Raw genomic sequence first — 21,131 nt, 5'->3', positions numbered from 1 at the left:
GTGAAAAAAGCTGAATAAATATTATTATTAGAGCTTATTTTTTTAATCTCATAAAGCCCAGAACAATTCGGGATAAAGAAAGCGGAAAAGTTGTAGGCCTAATGCCAGCACATGTGCATCTATCGGTTTAAGACTAATTTAGACAGCACAATACAATAACCGCTGAAAGAGAGACCTTCCAAATTATGCAAAATATAATATGCTTGAATGACCTACAGCAACGAAAATGTTTATTCATCCAAACAGAAAACTGAACGTTTTAAGTTTCCTTTGTTAACACACTGCCTTTTAACACATCTAAAGGAGTGTAAGTACATTTACATTTTAATTTATGTAGGGCCTAATGGTTTTAACTGGTTCTCCTTTCTTCCAATACGATGTTATTTTCACACAATGTAAATGCGAAACTGAAATATTTTGGTTGTTGGTTCCTTGAATAAAAGATCATAAATTTTAAGAACGAATTAACCCATACCGTTTTTATCCAGAACGCCTACACCGTATCTCCCGGTATCGGCAGTGTCTCCTCTCTGTTTTCTGGCAAACATCTCTACCGGGGTTTGATAATAGAGGGCGTTGTTGATCCCATTAAAGGCCTTGTCCACAGTTTTTTGCCCATTTCGGTTTCCTATTAAAAAACATGAAAAATATTATTTTGTTTCGGATTTTTTTAAAAATATAACCAGGGTTTTGAATATAGCTAGACAGGCAACGGCTTATATTATCCTTCTTCATTTTTGCGGGTCTTAAAGATGGAGAAGGGGCACCTTTACAAGCTAAGAGGGGGCGGTGCGTGTCCCGCTATGCTTCTATCTGGATCAACCGTTCTGATAGACACAGATTCTTTATAAAACCATTTTGGAATATTACCATCTATCATCAAATTACAGTTAACATAACGGTTTCGAAAGATAGTAAAATACATTAAATATATATATACATGTACAAACCGAGGATGGGAATCTGATTATAGGCAAAATGTGGAGGTTTGATTGTACATCATTTTGAGAATGTTTTTTTTTTTTTTTTTTTTTTTTTTAGCATTTTACTGGCTTTATTCTTTTTACTTATACATCATTCGTATTAACAAATCAGTTAAACAGTGCATATAACCCTTATTTCTGGAATTTTCAGTACTTTCAACAAGTTATGGAGAGAGAAGAGGGCAGGGGATGGAAACATAAAAAAGGAGAAAGACGTGGAGAGAGAGAAAAAGAGAGTGAGAGAGAGAGAGAGAGCAATGCATGTATCTCACCCTCCTTCACAGTCATCCCCTCGTCAGTGTAGGCCAGCCCTTTGTACTCCAAATCGTACGGGTTCCATCTACTTAGCGGTGTCATATACACTATCTCCAGCGGGATTGCGTACGTCCACTTCTGCTGGACGGTAACACAGTCTATTCACGAATGAACCAAGAAAAAAATATAAGATTGAATATTAAAAAAAAAACAGAAAAATAAATGAATAAATAAATAAAAAGAAGAAAAATATAAAGAGAGTTCAAAGTGTTACCGGTAGTTTCATATAATGATCACAACATCCAAATATTCACAAAAAATTGTTTAACGCAAATGGCAGATATCTGCCACGTCCCAGTGAAAATATACCCTATAACAGGGCCGCAGATGGTTTTTTCACTGGATATTCACAAATACTAGTATGTCCCTAGTTAAATGATGAAATTTTCTGCTCTGAACTGTATCAGATAAAAGTGCACATAATCAAAACTGCAACCCTGATAGAGGGTAGTGGAAACGAGATTCACCTCCAAGATCTTCCCAAATAGGTGAAAGAATTCCACGGTCCACAGAAGAAGCACGGTACATACCCTGTATATACATTATACTGTAGAAATATAAAATGTCCAATATTTTAAAAGAACAGTCAGAGATTTTGTAAACTGCCTTATTTATTAAAATGTACGACCACTACAAGTTTTCAACAGACTTCACCTCGTCCACGCCGAGCACAGTTAGTTATGTTCAGTCCAACTACATCCGGTTGTGACGTCATAGCCATAAAGACATTTTGGTCAGAGTACCCACGGTGCATCAACTTCCGGCCATCTGCCCCCTAGGCGAGATAAAAATGGAGATGCAAATCACTTATAATCAACTTAAATCGCGAAAAAAAGCATACCATACGTATTTAGACCAATGTAGCAATGTTATCAAATATAGTCGCATTGATGCTCGCTTCTATTTCGATCGCTAGAGTTTAATTTGTCTATTTGTTTAATTATTTATTTTAGGTTATAGATGATATGATATGTTCTTTTGGCTGATAAGATACTGTTATGATTCTCGAATTTTAATATATCAATGGATAATAAAGTAACTGTGTAAAATCATTCCACCATTTTCAATCGAAAGGACCGTATGCACATAAATAAATAAATAAATAAATAAATAAATAAATAAATAAATACAATGAAAAGAGCTACATGTATTTTGTATCACTCTTTTTGGCATCAGAGGGAGAGAGAGAGAGAGAGGCGACACCAGAGAGCGGGTACCTTTTGCGTAACTTTGAACCAGCGATGATAAAAGCCAGCGTTCAGCACACGGGGGCTGCCGTCCTCGTCGTCCTCATACCGCAGGGCCACGTCACCAAACAGGTCGTCCGTCAAGTTGGCGCGGTAGTTGTCTTTCCCTGGGATCTGCTCCATTAATGAGTCCAAGAAACCATAATCGTAGAAACGACCCTCACCCCAATGGTCCGAGTCCTCTGGGTTCAGTTGAAATCTGTGCACACATGGGCAGTATTCACAACCAATGTTAATCCGCGGACTAAAAGATCGGTGGATGAAATGTGGCCAATCCACTTGAAAGCTTGTGGCGTAATTAATCCCCGTGGGCAATTTATTCACTGTCTAAGGGTGTATTCCCAGAGATTTAGATCGATCCAGGATTAAGATTTAGATCGACCTAACTCCCTGGGGGTTCACGCTAAATTGCAGTCAGCCGAGCGCGCACCATAGTTAATTACCCCCTTACAGCTTTCAGTAGGCGGGACAGATGCTTAAGCCGGCTAAGCTGACAGTAATTTAGTGAGACTCCCCACAGGGATAGATCGATCTAAAATCTATGGAAATGGGGTCTTATAGAGGATTACGCGCCATGCTTTCAGGTGGGACAGCCATATTTCATCCGCCGATCTGTTAGACAGCAAATGAATGCGGTGTTAACATATTGGAGATTTTAAAGCACATCTGGTACGTTTATCAGATATTGTTTCGTCTTTTACATGGTTTATATTTATTGCATCATGCATTATTTTTCATAATTATTATTATTATTTATTTGATCATATATTTTTGAAAATAAGATAAATGATGAGGCAGATGCAAACAATATATACATTAAAAGAAGGCCAAAGGATTAATTCATCGATTTGCTGATTCTTCAATAGACGCAGTTACTTATTTGCTTTAAAATTCTTTAAAATTAAACTGGAAAACATGTATGTAAAAACACAAAAATACGAGCAACAATAAAGTAAAGGACAGATTATTCAATAATTGAATAATAATGAATTATAAGTATTTTACACACGAAAAAAGTTAGAGCAACATGGACTTAAATGAATAATAAATCAGGACTCAAATGCAGGTTTATTTTTACTAGAATAACATGAGAAGGGTCTTTATCACCTTGCCCTTCTGGACAGCGTCTGTTGATCAATCCCCGCTTTGAAAGCCATTCTAGAATGGAGGTCGTCCACGGTGCGGAACCTGTTGAAGGGCACGTCTTGGGAGAGAGGATGGCATAATATCCGATAGTTCCACTGCGCAAACTCGGGAATGGTGCCGTTGATTCCGGTGAGGTGAGCGATCGTGACGGGGAGGTAGGCGAAGTTCTCTAAGTTGTCCTTACGACCAGAGGCTGCGCTGAACCGAGCCTTCTGATGCAGGTCGAACCAACTGGTGGCGTCCAGAAAGTGGCGGTCGCTGGCGAAGGATTCCTGGAGCGACGCTGAAAACGTAAGAAACGACGAGGAAGTAAGGTACGTTGCATGCATGAAGGCCTGTATATGTTTTGAAAATCACTTTAAAAGGTGTGAATTCCACTTAAGCCCTTTATCAAGCAATTTTTGTCTTGGAAAGTGAAGGTAGTAATTTTCAGTAATAATATTTCTGAAACCTGAAAAGCGCAGTCCACTTTGGAGTTCAAAATGCTCAGCCGGGGTATATGAACCGGTGCCAGTACTACAGAGATGTAGTTAATTAAAAGTCTCATTTTTGTAAAATGTTCCCCAAAAGTATTTTTAATTATTTTAGATATAACACTATTCATTAGTTATTTTCATAACTTAAGTGATATCGTTGTATTTATCATTTTAATTCTTCAACAACCATTTTACCTGAACTTTTCATCCATGCGCCTTCCAAGTAGCAAAGTACAGGCTTGAAAAAATTGCTATAACGTCGTATTGAACTATCCTGAAAAAAGTAGATAACTTCCATTGAGGGGACTGATAATTATTTGATTGTCCCCCTTCATTTCTTATGTTGTTATTTCATTTACAGGCTGTTTCGGTATAAACATCACTTATCTACGTACTCATGACTTATGACCCAGAAAACTTTCTGATTTCCAAAAGCAGAAATGAAAGCAAATGAAATGACCATAAAAAGCGCCATGAATTTTCGCTTTTAGCTGTAGTTGTCTCACCTGCTCTTTCCACGCTCTGAAATATTCCTTCATCTCTGCTATTTGATCACTGACGCTTTCCTTTGAAATGACCTGATTAACACCAGAAAATAAACAGCAAGGTTAAAAAGATAAACACAGGCCGGTGTCAAAAAAAAATTATAAACTTGAAATTGGGGAAATATGGACGAAGCTGGCTGCGTAAAGTGAAGTTCGCGATACTGGCCGAAATGAGTTCCGCGGTTTTCAGCAATATGTGCATTTGGTTATCACCACATATACCGCATGTCATTGTCCATCAGATCACAATACACAATCTGGACTTGGTTAAAAAGACTTGTATTGCTATACAATGAATAAAGGACAAAGTAGTCGGCCTTAATGTCTAGGCTGTATTAACATTCGCAAGCAACCTGTGAAAAAACATGTCATACTACAGTTGCAGTAAAAAAATTCAACGGTGCTTTAACAGTTGTTATATGTAGTTCAGTTAGTATAGACTTGTTATCATTAAATTAATGTTTAATACCTTAAAGGGATAATGACTCTTCGTTTTGTCCAAAAAAAAAATGAATTTTCCTGGAGTCAACAACAATTTTCCCATCCGTATACCAATGATTAATCAATCTATTTTTACATTCAAAGTTATGTTCACATATTTCTATACGTTTTCCCTTAAGATTAAATGGGTTAAGTAATAAATAAATGGTTCAGTACTCGGTACAACTTTGTACTTGCACGCACACATAACAATTGAAAAAACATATGACACAAATGTAATTTACCATTGAATAACAAACTCTTCATAAAAAATTACACAACACTGTATAAAGTACTACTTACCTTTCTGGGCACTTTTGGAAAGGGAATATCCTCAGTGCAGTGCAACGTCTGTTTCCTACGACATGGCATCTTCAGCTTGTAGTCATTATGCCGAGTCCTGAACTCCACACCGTTCAGTACAGCTATCGTCTCCCCCATCCCCAGGGTACGGTCGTAGTTGATATGGTCGTGGATGTTCGCCAGGCTGTTACCGACGAAGGTGGTGGAGTGATAAGGTCGGCTGCCTGAGAAAGAAATGTCGTTTCTGGACATTTAAACGACCGGTTTATATTTCGTCTTTCATTTTTAAACATTACCCTTTAATTTGTTCATTTTTATATTCATTGATCTATTCATTATTATTATTATTATTATTGCTTTCTCTCATGGCCGCATAGAATAGCTGCATAGAATAGCATTATACAGTATAATTGACCATCCCAATAAAACTTAAGACTTGAAAAAAACATTAAACCCAGCCTTCAAAATCACCTACTCACCGCCTGTTTGCAATCTTATCTGCTTGAGCCCAGAACTTCCCTCAGACCGTATTCGTTCCTCCACAAACAGCTGCTGCATTATCAGCTGCCTCCCCAAGGCGGCCACCGTGCTCTGCAGTTCACGTATGATCTCGGCATTTCCCGTCTCACACTTGGACACCGTAAGTATACACGTGGTCAGCATCAACAAAGTCAAGGTCAGGGACTTGAATAAAAAGAAATGGAATGTGAATGGTGTATATATATATATAGAAAGATTATATATATATATATATATATATATATATATATATATATATATATATATCTTTCTTTTTTTCTTTCTCTTTTTATCACCGAGATATGCTCAGCCATCTGTTTTGCCTTAACTATCTTTTCAGACTATTGGTAATGTGTTATACGATCCCATTCCATAATCTAGTATAGCTGACCCTTTTTGTAACTAAGACATCTTTGATTTCGTTTTATGAATTCGACCCTTTAAAGTAAACAACGGCATGGTAAACCCTGGACCACAATATAATTGATAAACTGAGTGATGTGGCGACATCAGAAAATATAGGCGCATATTTGCTTTATATATGTTTGGGCCCATTCCCAGAGACGCCACCAGTCTATCTTGATCGGTCCAACTCCAACAGCACGCACGTTAAATAGTTAATAGTTAAACAAATAGTTAAACAAATCTGTATGCCTCCTCCTGGCGTTGAGTGGAATACAGGAAAGTTGGTGATTATTCCAGTTCGTTGGAAACAATAGGGGGCGTGCCATTCAGTTAAAGGGATAATAAATCTTCGTTTTGGCCAAAAAATTAATTTTCCCACACTTACCAATGCTTAATGAATCCATTTTTACATTCAAAGTTAGTCCCTGTTTTTTTTTTTTTTTTCTAAAAAGTTTTAAGAGATTTTATCAGAGTATAGCCATCAATGGTGGTCACGTGGTCTTAAGACAAGCTCAGATATCAGAATAATTGCTATAACTGCCGTTTTTGTGGTAAAACAGAATATATTATATTTCTGTGAGTTATTCACAATGTTTGTATTGTGAAATATTAATCTCATACGAAGAGTTATTATCCCTTTAAATATATGCTGATAGCACTCTGAAAGAGTCCTCTCAGAATTGGGTGGATCCCCGTAGAACGATAGTGTCTATGAGAATGGGGTCTTAGACTTTCCAAAAAAATCCGACTTGCAAGCACTAACAATGGAAAGGGCGAGGTCAGGAATGCCACGCCCGTATAACGTGCACTGGATAAAGAAATTGAATAATGCTCCTTTGCCAGACAAACGAAATGGAATCACGCTGAAAACTCCAACTTGCGTCAGTGGTTTGTCATCTGATTCCTTGGCATTTAATCACCCAGCAATCACACAAAGCGTGCGCCCTCACATGGAAAATTACACATGTACATAATGTGAATTTAATTGCCTTGACAAGACGACAAATAAGACATAATTCCACCGTCTCAGGGAGACAACTTCATTCCGAGGTCTTCCCATGCACAACACGTATGTATTTTCCTTACCAAGGTGAAGGTACAAAAAAAATTGTTAAAAGAACCAAGGTCATTTTTTCAGGCGGACTTTCTGTCTTTCGTTTAATGCATGAAGCCACCCACCCTGCCCAAGCTTTGTGCCCTCAGGTGTTCACGAGTATAATCCAGACATCAAGTCTTACTCCAGTTCTTTGTGTACCATAATAAATGTTTGCCTAGACAAGTGTAAATTCGGTCACCCTTAAAAATATCTGTCGAAGTAAAATAAAGCTGCCGCGTAGAGCCCTGGCACGAGGGACATGAAGCCGTAGACTCTCTTCACACCGCGAGATACAGTTTTCTGTGTCGCTCCAGTTTGTGGGACTGACAATATGCCTCGTAAGAGAATCACCTAAAAAGAGCCTCCGCGCTCGAAACAGTCAGTTACCTGGATTAAATTCCATAAGAGCGTTTAGAGCTTTTACAAGGGAGTGATGTCGCCCCCCCCCCCCCCCACCAACTTAGCTTATTTACATGGTAAGACAAGTCAAAATTCTGCTTTACAGAACACTATACTGTTCCATGTGGAAATGTGAAACATACTTTACTGCTGCATGTACCGTGACGTGTACTTGTATTTCAGACAGAACGAAAATACGACGAAAATACGACGGTTTTTTGTTTAAAACGTGAAGTGCATGCACACCATATATGAGCTTTGTTAAAGAAAAAAATCACCGATATATGACCTTGATAGTGTATATCCGACCCCCCTTTATCGTGATGTAAAGCAAAATTCAATTGGTCGCTACTAACAATTTGTTGTTTACAAATGGCAAATTACTTTTTAAGCAAAATTTTGTTTCATGCAGCCTTCGTTCTCCGAAATTTGAAATGCAGTAGACTTTTTGTCGGAGACGGATTCTATCTTTCACGCTGTCTGGAAAATACCAGAATAATTTTTTATAAAAGTTATTTATAGAAGGAAGAAATTGAATTACTAAAAACGTCATCAGTGTTTCACGAAAGATCCCTTAGAAATTTCTTGTGACTTTTTCACCAAATCTACAGTATATATATACACAACATAACTCGCCTTTACATCAGAAAACTCCTCGTATATTTCGTGGTATTTGCACAGCAGAAATAAGACTAAGGGTACATGCGGGCGTTCGTTTACTTACTGTATACATCGTGTAATGTTAGCTTACATAGAAAGAGAAAATCCTACAGAAGTACTGGTATTGAGCAGTTCTGTCAGCGTGGCTCCCGTGCGTTTGATATACTGGGCCCTTTGTTCACATATTCATCTTTTCAAGCCTGAATTATTTTCCATGCCGCTGGTCCAGAATTATCCCTTTTTGTCGTTTATTTGCGTCACATATTATGATGTTGGTAGAAACAGAACGATCTTCCCTACATATTTATATATACAGTACAACTCTGCTAGCAAGAATCAAATGTGTGCTTTGCAACTGATATACATGTTTTTTTTTTGTTTTTTTTTTTTTTGCTATGGCTACAACCAGAAATCAATTTTTCATTAAAGGGTTCCCCTGATACATCTTTTTTGTATCAAAACTTTTATATCTATTAAATATGTTTATGCGCACGCGCGCGCGCGCACACACACACACACACACACACACACACACACTACTTTTCACAAAATATGAGGTTTATCATGTGTAGAACAGATAAATCTAAAAAAATTTCCATTGTCATGGAATGCTATATTTTGTATAGTGGCATCTACTTTACGTCCTCCATTGTATAAATTAAATCAACGCAGGTCATTTTGTTTCTACTTTATCCCTTACTTCCTACATGTATGAAGACGATTAAAATTCAAATTTTCGAAAAATATGTAAAACATGCCCATTGGATCAATTCTCAGTTGTTTGTGTGTACATTTCTTAACTATAAAAAACAATTTAAGCCTGCAATCAGTGTCTCATCACAAAACGTTTAGAGAAGCCGGGGCATTTTCTTTTTAGAAAATAAACCATATAAATAAATAAACAAATAAACAACCACAAACCTCCCCGCTGAATCAAAGCATGTCATTTGCCTCTCCTTTCCTTGTATCCTTGATATACACCTACCTTCATCTTTTCTGCAGGTATAGGGAGGCTGGTTGGCAGGGATTTGAGTGAACGCCGGTCCCCGTCTCTCTCTCTCTCTCCTCTTTATACATGTACCCAGTAGTGTTTGTTTGTCAATCATTGTCAACGCGGCTCGTCAACGATGCTTCAACCAATAACGTATACAGATCTGCGCTTTAACACACCACCGTATAAAAGAGCGCACAAAGATTGACAGGCCTTCATATTATTGTTTGTATCATTTTTTTTCTTCTTTTTTCAGTATGCTTACAGGTACTTCTGGGTACGCCTACCTCGGTAAAATATAAAAGAATGCGGACCTACAGCGTAAACATGCGGAACTGTATCGTTGCTAGGGGCGTGGTAATACGGGTATGAATAATGCGTTCACATCAGTTTTAAGGAGGCCGATGATATAATCCCAACATAATCACATCCAAGTGTTATGCATGCACGAACCGATATCTGTCCAATGTACCTTTACTGGGGAATTAATTTTTTTCGCCTATTGCCTTTTTTATCGAGACGTCAATGATCTATACGGTGGATGAAGTCATTGAGAATTTTGAAAGAAACTCGTTCTATTGTGGTCTAACGTGAATACGTATACAGATCGAGGGTGCAATTATTTGTGTTGATGTTAAATCATCCGCAGTGCCTATTAGATATAGAAGTTAGCATTGTGTAAAAAAGGGGCGTTGATAAAAAAAATAAGCTTAACAAACTTCTAACTGGGCACTGCTGTAATAAACTAATCATGAAATGACGTGAAAACTGTTTTATTATTTGTGTAGTTAATATAATGCCCTTTTTATATCCATCGGTATACTTAAGTGGCTCATTCTGTACCGGTACACATTAAGAGGTCCGCTCGTGTTATTTTGCTACTTGGGTTTTACTCTTTTTCACAGGTTCTCCCCAAGTAAACTTCCTACTGTTTATTTCAGCAAAATCAGTTTATAGCCAAGATTTACTTTATCCAGAATTGTTTTGCACAGCATAAACATGTCAGCTTCTTACACGTTAACTAATATCTTTACCGTCTCGAGAGTAATTCACACCACTGTTAATAACGAGACTCAAAATATATGAATGTTTACACCAAATTCGAGTTTATGGATCCTTATTCTTTAAACCGTTTAAGATACAATATACCGCTTGATTGAGGGAAACTGGATGCAACCTCCAAGAGAAATTACAATTTTGCTATTTAAGAAACCACAGGGCTCATTGTGTGTTTTTAAACAATCACACATTGGTTTTAAACGGCTTATATCGTAAGCGTTCTAAATCCCAACTGCACTAAGCCTGAGGTGAATTGTGAACGTCACGAACGCATTTCCGATCCTCCGGATTTGATGTCGGAAGGATTAAAAATAAGGCTTAATCTGTATTTGATAGTGCAATGTAATGTGGGTAAAGACTATGAAAAGAACTGATGGGGTCCCTAGGAGAGGAAGAAGGGTGTTATTGGAGCGTTAAGGGTAACCGAGAGGGGGAACTATAGACCCTGCAGGCTGGAATTCAATTCGGGTTATGCGATGGGCACGTAAGATCAGTGACGCTATGACACATGAAAGCCCAAACTCCTTTATCCATTGTGAAGAGGATTGAATTCCAAACAAAAAAGAAAGTATATTGCTACGAAAACTAATCAATAAAATGTTGTTTTATTGCTCTTTTGGTGTGTTTGTGGAAGATGTAAAGGGATTGTAACGCGAGAATCAAGGCGTGAAGTTATTGTATGCATTATAGAAGCAGTGTCAAGGCTTATAAAATTGAGCAAATAGTAATGAAATGTGATGGGTGCACACCTGTAATCCCGTGTGCAACATTTAATGCTCTGGCCATGTTTTGTCTGTACTTAAAGTCAACAGATTTAGCCACGTGTGAAAGTGTCTATCATTCTAACACCTCTTTGGATAAGTTTGTTTCTTATTGTTAGTTTTACGGTGAGCTCACATTGTCAATCTCGGACACGGAATGGTGGGTAGAGCAAATATGTCAAATTATAAGGTTTTAACAGAGAGAGGGAGTGGACGAGAAACACAATGAGAAAAAAAGGAATGCATGTGGAACAAGGCCAATAATAAGACGGATTAACTAAATGTTCACAAAGAAACCTAAAGAAACCTGGATTTAATGTACTCAGACTCGTTCCACCTTTCAACTGCAACAAGCGAACACATTTGTGAAATGTATATTTAGCAAATTTCGCAATTTCCGTATTATTTTTTGTTTTAAAGCACTTGTTACGCATGATATTAAGTACAGTCACAGACGAGTATAAAAATAGACAGGCCAGAAGAACAAATTCAGTATTTGGGCTCTGAATATACACACAGCATAAGACCATTATTTCAGCAGTGGTCTCTTTATTGCCAATATAAAATTGTTTTCAAGATCATAAGTTATGCATTTCACCGTGAGTAAACGACTGAAATATTCAACAGTCTCTTTTTCCATCACGAGATGGACTTTTGGCGCATCACCATTGAAAATAGTGGTCTACGTAGATCGATCCATCTTTGCAGGGACTCACGCTGAATGCAGTCAGTTAAACAGATTAACATGCATCTTCCTAGCACTGGGTAGAATACAGAGAAGCTGGTTATTAAAGGAATATGTTGGAAACAAGAGAAAGTGTGTTGATCTGTCAAACTGATTGCATTCAGCAAGTTAGATTCCAGCGGTGTTAGATCGATCTACGTAAACCGAGAGCTTCATTGTGAATGAGCCCTTAAAGCTTTTGGGGATTTTTTAAAGATATAACTTTTCAATGACGGAAAAAGTGTGGAAATTACCAGGAAAACCCATAGTTTTTATACAAAGGTCTCAAGCTCAGAGTGTAAGTGTCGGCCAGCTGACCGCTTGTACTTCTAGTACTCTTTGCTGCATGTCAACCCGGAGACCTAGGAAAATAACTCAGTTGCGTGCGGAAGGGACATGTAGCCTGTGAACAGTATTTAACCAACAGCAGTATAATTCAAATAAGGGTCATTATACGCCATAGTACGCCAGGAAATCTTTATATACGCAGCGGGCGTAATTGACCGACCACTGAAGCCAGCGTCATGAATACTACAGGGGTATAGTGTAATAGTGAAATGATTTCTGTGTCGCTGTGCTATATCATGGAACACTCACAGTTGTAAAACTGACTCTGCATATAAAAAAGTGTAACAATGCCATATAGGAAAATAAGAAGTAGAATGATTTTTGTTAAACAAGGACATTTGTCTGAAAACTACGACAAAACACATTACAAATTAGTCATGGTACCGAATACACGTGCGTACGGCCGAGTTGACGCGGAACCGAAGCAAAAATTATATATATATATATATATATATATATATATATATATATATATATATATATATATATATATATATATATCCAATTAATTATTGTTGGAAATAAAGAAAATTTGCATTTGTGAATGGGTTGATGTCTAGCATTCCAATCCGACTTTGCCATTTTGGTTGATCAAATATTGGTTATAAATCTTTAAACAAACAAGGTGTGTCTGAAAACAAATGTCGGTCAAAGTGGTATCAAAATCAATTAACATGTATGTTGCTTCTACACAACAAAAAAGTCGCTGTTTCCACCTCAAAATAAGCTCCTCTTATAATTACATTTTCTGTCTTTTTCTGCCAGGCTTTTATGCACTCCAAGTGGGATTATTTTTTAATATTGCATTTAGTCAAAATAATGTGTTTGATAATAAATAATCGAGTTTCCCCATTCATTTTTTGTAAATGGCCCATCCATAGACAAAGGGAAGCCCTCTTCAAAAATTCTAAAAAGTTTTTACCAGTCAGTAATTAACTGCGGGATAGATAACGCAGCAATATTAGAATTTCATTGGATATAAATAATAAATACACAGTAGTTGACCTTGGTGATGTGTGGTACGACCTTGACCCAACGAAAAAGTACATGTATATGTAAGACAGGTAGAATATTCACTTCACCATGAGCAGAAAGTACAAGTATATTACAGTAGAAAACACTTTGTGGGTTCAGACGAATTGGGTTCTGAATTCTGACGAGTTGGGAAATGAAACATATTAAAGCCATGTAAAGGCCAGTAAACTTAAACCAGGGTGCTAATGCACAATGGGAACTAAAAAGAAAATGAAAGTACTATTGGGAAACAAGTCTGTAGAATTTTAATTAAAATATGCATGTTGTTAACGGTTGTAAAGATTTGTAATTTGTAATTCGGTGGTTAAGTGTACGTGTATAGCGTATTTTTAGGGGCTTTGGTGTTTGTGTCTGTGTATAAAATTGTATTTTGTGCCATAAATCTTACCTTTGTATGTTTGTGTAAAAACGCATCCTTATACACACATGTATTGTGTACACGTGCTGATCCAAGAATTAAAAACTGGGGGTAAAGGGCTGGCTGCAGGTGTACCCTTGTTTTGCTCTATATAATTGCAGCAGTAAACCACATGGGTACCATATATAAATTATTATTATTATTATTATTATTATTATTATTATTATTATTATTATTTTGAGAAAGGGAGATGGGTATGTCTCACAAGGTGTAGGAGTCGGCACTGCCGCCCCCCTCCGTCCACTGCGATTTTTGTATCTCTTAAGACCTCTGAAACTTGCATTTAATTAATGTCAACTAAGGCCATGAAGACTCTTACGATATCGTACATCCTTTATGTAGCGTCTCACCATCATACCAGTTCAACACATCTTAACATCAGTATTTCGTGTTGCAAATTGGGACAAATGAGGCAATTTTTGCATATTGAATGAGAGATCTATCAAGAGCGTGGCATATGTTATGATCGGTAATGGTGTGCAGCATATGAAGCAGATGTTCAACGCCGACTGTTTTAACAATAAGTCGTCCCGGTTCACTGTCAGACAGTCAGAAGTTTGGTGGGGAGCGCTGAGAGCTACGACTCGTAAGTAAGACATAGTAGCCGAGGGTGACAAAGCAGCCCTGTTTTGTACACCCGTTTGATTCATATTATGCAAAACGTCACCATTGTAAATTGTGAAAATTATTTGGTTTACTGTGGTTTGCAGGTTTTATGGTACTATAACGTCATTAAAATATATAACGGGCGTTTTGTCTTTTAAGAATGCTATGAAATTTAAAAATGCTATGAAAGCGTTAAAGCATATTTCTGTTGTTTCCAAATTTAAAGAGTTTGAACATTAAGGCACGGTGTCTCATTATGGCAACCTTCGAGGTAGCCATACAGGCTTGGTCCTTGGCTTTTCTGTTAGTGCTTCTAGAGTGTTAAAAATCACTTTTAAACGACGATTTGGTCTGTAAAAGACAAGGCTGATCCAAATTACATCTATTTCTAATGCATAAGAAATGAATTACGTTTCAGTTTAATAACTATTTTGAAGCATTCGGTATATTTCTTTTCATGCCGTTTCCGTTTATCTTCATATATGCATCATTTGTAATACAGTATAGTGTGCAAACTATACCAAGTGTTTCAACCATTTACAGAATGTGTTTGGCAGTGGAAAAAAATGACTTTAAAACTCCACCTTTTCGCAAATTATTTGTCGTTAAGTTGCCCCATTCTCCCTCCAGAATATGAGACTCATAAAGTAATTACATCATATCTATGCAAATGTTAATGTAATATGCATTTACACAGGATAAAGAGAGCATTTTTTCATTGTTTGCCCATAAATTCGTCTTTCACAGAATACTTCTCTTATAAATGGAACACAACAGAAACACTTCTTTTGCAGATCTAAATAACAGCGATAAATTTACATTCAAAATGAACACCTCCGGTGAGGCGGTGGTAAAACGTTTGGCCAAATATTAAAAAGAACGGTCGTTTATTTATCATTGTGTCTTTTGTTACCTACATACCTGTATAACAACTTAAAAAAGTATTTACATGTAGGTTTTTCCATTTTGTTATATGTAATAAAACGTACTGAGTACATGCCTTTTTTGAATGCATTCTTTTCATCAGGTTTGCTTTAGGACGGTTGAAATGCACTTGGTGCCAGATTTTAAATTATTTGCGTTGCACCGGTATTGATTGGAAGGATATAGTAATATGATTTTTATGAAAAGTAACAGCTTCTCTGCGTATAAGATACGTTATAAAAAATGAAATAGATAGAAAAAAACATAATTGCGCTTATCGTCAATAACTTTATTGAGGAGTGGGAAACGGCAGCTTTTAATTTCATAGAAAATTCAATGAGTCACTAACATTCGATACGCTTGACACATAATGAGACGATAGCATGCTGACAGAATGCAACGCTGAACTTTATTAACATCATTTGTGGTGTTTATTTCGGATTTAGGAATAATCACCGAATGCCAACCTTCAAAACAGAAAAAAAAACAACTACAAAACAAAGGTACGTGTATGCTACTTTTCCACATTACTGAACCAATTGCAAACCCAGGGGTGGGCACACGAAGTGCCCCCGAGATTTGGAAATACTCCTGTCTTCTCTTCTTCCCTCCTACCCCCCCCCCTCCCCACCTCCAAAATATAATAAAATATGAATACTTGAAAAAAAGAGACAAAACCAACTTATTTTCAAATGTCTGTACCCTCAATTTTTAAAATGTCACATCTGGTACATTTAACTTGCTGAACGAAGTAAGGTGGAGAACGATACCCCATGTGACCCACCTTGCCTGCATAAACAGTGCCCCCTTCGGGGTACAGCTAGTCTAATTTCTTTTCTTCTGAACATCTGAATCTGTGATTCAGCAATAACATATTTTATTTCATATGCTCATTTGTAAAATACTAGGAGGCATAAATATGTATGCAACCGCCGATTCAAAGCAGGATGCAAATATCTCAAATTAAAAAATAATAATTAGTATATAATGATGAAGAGCGCACCACGAATCCCTAGTATTACATATGTATCAAAAGTCATTAGATCGACTGTTAATACCATGGACATCAAGATAAAGATTATATTCTACATTTGTTTAAGCTTACGATATATTTGTTTAAGTTTAATTATATATTGTTTCGAAATTTGCGTATAGTGAATTATTGCTATTGCAGAAAATGCGCGCTTGGGGATCAAATGCTTTTCTGCTTCTTTTCGTCTTTGCACGGACCGTCTATGGCTTCGGTAAGTACATTCTTGTACAAAATCATTTTCAAGCGATTGAAGGAATTTGTGCCTGTGCTTATGCGGGCACGCGCGCGTGTGTGTGTGCTAATGTCACTAGCAGCTGATTTTGCTGGTACATCATATGGCTTCTTTTGTGTCTGCGTGCGTTTGTGCCTTATACAGATATGTGCGTGCGTGTTCATGTGTGTGTGTTCGCGCTCGTGCGTATGTGTGTGTGTTATTTTTTTCATTAGAGAATGCACACGTATGAATCCAAAAGGGAGAACATAGTATTTTCACTTGTAGTATAAACTTTTGTTTCTCAATTCCTTCTCTAAAATGTCACTCGTTTATGTTACCTAACATTGCACTATGTTCATTTGGGTATAATTTATGCACATTTAAAGTACTCTATATCAATCTCAGGGGGCGGGTGTGAATGCAAGGCAACGGGAGATCCGCACTACCATACCTGTGATGGCGTCACCCTTCAATACCAGGGCGCATGCGCGTATAACTTAGCAAGCACGTGTTCTCATGGCTCAAAGGATGATCGATTCATCGGGTGAGGTTCTTTTTCATTAGCTATGATTTGGTCTAAGAGCATCGTCGTGAATCATACTGAAGTTGAAAGCCATTTGAATGACTTAATTGTTAACAACACTTTCTGGTTTTAAGCTACTTTTATTATTACATTTCATTTAACTCAAGAAAACTTGTGAAAATTGCAGTTTGTCAGGATATAATACGTTAAATGTATTATTATTATTATTATTATTATTATTATTATTATTATTATTATTATTATATACATTTATCAATAAATCCATTTTTCATAAATGTGTATTAAAATGTACAATGCTCCAACAGAAATTGTATGCATTCCTATGCTGAATTGTTACATAAACGTATTATGAAAATGCCATCTTTTTCAAGTTTTCGCATTTTGATAAAGAACAAACATCCCATCAACCAAGAAGACGTTTCTTACGCCAGGGCCGTCAAGGTGGACTTTGGGAAGCGGACCATTTACATGGATACTGCCGGAAACTTTAAGGTAACTCGAAATTCAGGGCCCAGTTTTATAGGATAAAATTGTTGTCCTCTAGACAATTATCCTGGAAGTAACAGCCATTTCCACCGCCGGATAGTAATATCAGAGACAAAAAGAAGTATTTAGTGTTTAGAAAACATTACTTTACCAACAGGACAACTTACTTCCGAGAAGATAACAATTTCACCCAAAGTTGGAATTTCTTTCTCGATTTTCAATTATCCAGATGTAAAATTGTATTTACGAAGGTACGGACCTGTTAAGTTGACTTTTGTTAACAGTCGAGCTGATATCAGGCGGCCGTAAAATTAAGCATTTTGTGTTATGAAGTTTAATAACCAACTTTGCGCATACTAGTAGTTCCAAGAAGAGTCATCTAGAATACTGGTAGGCGTATACGCCTTCCACACAACATGTTCAGTTGACACAACCATCGACACTAACCCCCCCCCCCCCCCCCCCCACACACACACACACACACACAAAAAAAAAAAAAACAGATTATTCAAGCTAAAAATGATGAGAGAGAGAGAGCCTATGACGCTGTTTCTATCCTTCAGGTCGATGGGCAAGTTATCCATGATGGCGACCTCCCTTACGAGTCTAAGCGCATCATAGTTAACAAACACTCTGAGGGGGGCATGGAACGCTTGGTATTCATGACTGACTTGGGCTTTAAAGTCACCTTGGACATCACGCGCAACGAGCGGGGTGACGTCATCGCCGACATCCCACCTTGGTATAAAAACGCGGGACTGTGCGGCCTCTGTGGGAACTGGAATGACAACCCCCACGACGACTACGCCACCAAGGACGGCACGATAGTCGAGAACCTGAGTCAACCCATCAGGGACGCTCTTATAGCCGATAGTCTTCACCAGCATGACCCCGAGCTGGACCTGCAAGAGTAAGTGGCAGTAATAAACGTGTCCTTCCCGAGGTTTCGAAAATAACGAAGTACGAATACGGATGACAAGTAAATAAAACAATGATTCGATTACCGCCACACCCTAATGTAATAAAGGATCAGTGTTTTTTGTATGAATGGCGACGTTTTAAACTTCTCTTTTCAAATCCAGGGAGTGTACCTTGATATGATTTTTTTACGATAAGCAGCTATCTTGAAGTGAAAGAAGTGATTACAAAAAGCCAGTTTACTCCGAGTCTCTTACCAGGACTATTAATAACATAGTTTATTATATCACATTCTTTTTCATATATTATATATTATTCCCATTAATATCTTTTAGTTATATCCTTTCCACTTTATTTTATTTTGTTTTATTTCATTTTATTGTATTTTATTTCATTTCATTTTATTTCGTTTCATTTCATATCATTTTATTTTATTATATTTTAATTTATTTCATTTTAATATGATTTGATTTCGTTTCGTTCATTTCGTTTATTTCATTTCAATTTATTTAGTTTTATTCTATTTCACATTGGCTGCTTCTGTAAGTACATGTCCTCTGGTTAATATTGTTGTGCTTCTTCATTGTCAGTTTATAGAACTCACAACCCATACATCCACATTCAAAGTGGTTTCTAGTAACACTTCATGTTTTAATCATAAATGAACAATAATTGGACAAGCCCAATACCATATTAAAAGAGGTGAAACGCCGCTTTGGGACTTGTCATTAGCAACATGACGACAATACAGTGATTTTATATATTACATGATATACTTTCTTTCACACTTCCGGTTTCCGTTATATTAGTCTCTTTTTATATCGTTTATCTTTTTGTGTTTTGCGTAGATGCGAAGAGACTTTAGCCAACAGTCCATACACTGCAAACACGTGTACTGACGACCAGCTCCAACAAGCTCAGAAGATGTGCGATCTCGATAACAGAAAACCTCTGAAGAAAAGTTTTAAGAGCTGTCGCCCTGTTCTGGAGGAAGATGGCATCAACTATGGCGGTTATATCGGTGCCTGTGAGTACGCTTACTGTTCGGGGATAGGGCACGGGAAATCGACGGCAAACCTAGGGGCCTGCACCGTCTTGAAGAGCCTTTCCGATCAGTGTACCGAACACGGCTCCAAAGCAAAGAAAAAGTGGAAGAAAAAGCTGAAGTGCTTTCATTTATTTTAAAACCTAAGTGAACCGCTTGAAGGAGGACAAGTAGATGCGTTTAACTACCTTTAATTTCAACAAATTTTCAGTTTTCTTGATGTGGCCGTGCAAACATAGGGGATTTTCGATGGAAGCAGTTATTGACAGAGCAACACTGTGGTCCTGCGCATGCGTTCTTCGGGAAAACTGATCGTTTGTAATTTAAGGTGAAGGTTACCGATTTAAGACACACGCAAGTCAAGGACAATGATTTATGAACCGAATTGTTTTTATGGCACTCATTGTTTCCAGACAAGAAGTCCAACTTGAATCCTAAATCGCAACCGTTTGCGTTTTATTTCACTGTGATAAGAAACCGTTATTGTTCCACTTATTTTTCTCTGTGACAATGGAATGATTTAACAGAATGCAAGCGCTGGCCGTATTTAATAAAAAGGTTGAGGGAATCTCCACATGCAACACCAACAGCTATGGCCACTTATATTATTCAATCTCAGATGTGAAAGGGATAACAACTCTTCGTATGAGATTCATATTTCACAATAAGTACAACTTACAGAATATAATAATAAATTCTATTTTACCAGCAAAATGGCGGTTATTGCAATTATTCTGGGATCTGTGCTTGCCATCGGACCACTTAACCTCCATAGATGGCCACCCTCTTTAAGAGATTATTACAAATATAAAGTTTTAGCAAAAACATCAGGGACTAACTTCGAATGTCGGAATGAATTTATCAACTATTGGTAAGTACGGGAATGTATTCGAATACCTCAGGAATTTTTTTTTTTTTTTTTTTTTTTTTTTTTTTTTTTTTTGCCAAAATGAACAGTTGTTATCCCTTAAAGCATCGTGCTGGTGGGTCGTGCTGTTACTCTAGGGGTCGAATCGTAGTCCCCACGCTTTCCATTTCTAAATAAATTGTGTGATTTTCCAAGCAGCGGTGAAGGGTTGACATAGTTTACTACTTAGTTATCTATATATCTGTGATAATCAAGCGAAGTTAGGATATCGAGAATACAAAGCATTGGAATGGGATCCTTAGGATTCAGCTGTAAACATTTCGAAGTGAATTTACTTTTAGTTTATATGTGTGGCTGCACGTTCATCTTGAATTTAGGGTATTCTGGGCTATATGGTTATTTACACATATATATGTTTATGTGTATATGTTTAGAAACACGAGTGCTGAGAAAAGAAATATATGGGTTGCAAAGAAAAGATGTGTTGATCTTTTTTTAAGATATATGGATGCTGCAATTTGCCATTTCCAGCCACATCTCTCTCTCTCTCTCTCTCGTACATTCTTTTTTTAATATTCTCCAC

The 21,131-nt window shown here is 37.2% G+C and overlaps 2 protein-coding genes across 3 annotated transcripts in view; one reads left to right on the top strand and one right to left on the bottom strand.

The window, feature by feature from the left end:
• The window catches only part of LOC106180188 (uncharacterized), a 35,851-nt gene extending 25,981 nt beyond the window's left edge, over positions 1–9,870 (bottom strand). The window contains exons 1-10 of one of the 2 annotated variants that reach the window (XM_087019393.1): positions 9,560–9,870; positions 5,975–6,179; positions 5,496–5,719; positions 4,674–4,745; positions 4,363–4,441; positions 3,653–3,974; positions 2,516–2,744; positions 1,953–2,073; positions 1,256–1,396; positions 476–628 (exon numbers count right to left, since the gene is read on the bottom strand). In XM_087019393.1, the coding sequence (XP_086875519.1) occupies positions 476–628; positions 1,256–1,396; positions 1,953–2,073; positions 2,516–2,744; positions 3,653–3,974; positions 4,363–4,441; positions 4,674–4,745; positions 5,496–5,719; positions 5,975–6,179; positions 9,560–9,565 (1,552 nt within the window). In that variant the 5' untranslated portion in view covers positions 9,566–9,870. The remainder of the gene's footprint in view (positions 1–475; positions 629–1,255; positions 1,397–1,952; positions 2,074–2,515; positions 2,745–3,652; positions 3,975–4,362; positions 4,442–4,673; positions 4,746–5,495; positions 5,720–5,974; positions 6,180–9,559) is intronic. The other variant, XM_013564102.2, reaches the window with a different exon arrangement.
• Positions 9,871–15,924: 6,054 nt separating this feature from the next.
• Positions 15,925–21,026, top strand: LOC106180178 (kielin/chordin-like protein). The gene is made up of 6 exons (XM_013564091.2): positions 15,925–15,943; positions 16,615–16,684; positions 17,093–17,231; positions 17,603–17,723; positions 18,281–18,627; positions 19,484–21,026. Exons 2-6 carry the CDS (start codon positions 16,618–16,620, stop codon positions 19,818–19,820), a joined length of 1,011 nt encoding a protein of 336 aa, XP_013419545.1. The 5' UTR covers positions 15,925–15,943; positions 16,615–16,617; the 3' UTR covers positions 19,821–21,026.
• Positions 21,027–21,131: the final 105 nt, after the last annotated feature.

The sequence above is a fragment of the Lingula anatina genome, chromosome 8 (assembly GCF_051362555.1).
Source record: "Lingula anatina isolate TDL-2025a chromosome 8, LinAna3.0, whole genome shotgun sequence".
Lineage (NCBI taxonomy): Eukaryota > Metazoa > Brachiopoda > Lingulata > Lingulida > Lingulidae > Lingula > Lingula anatina.
This window is presented reverse-complemented; position numbering and strand designations above follow the sequence as displayed.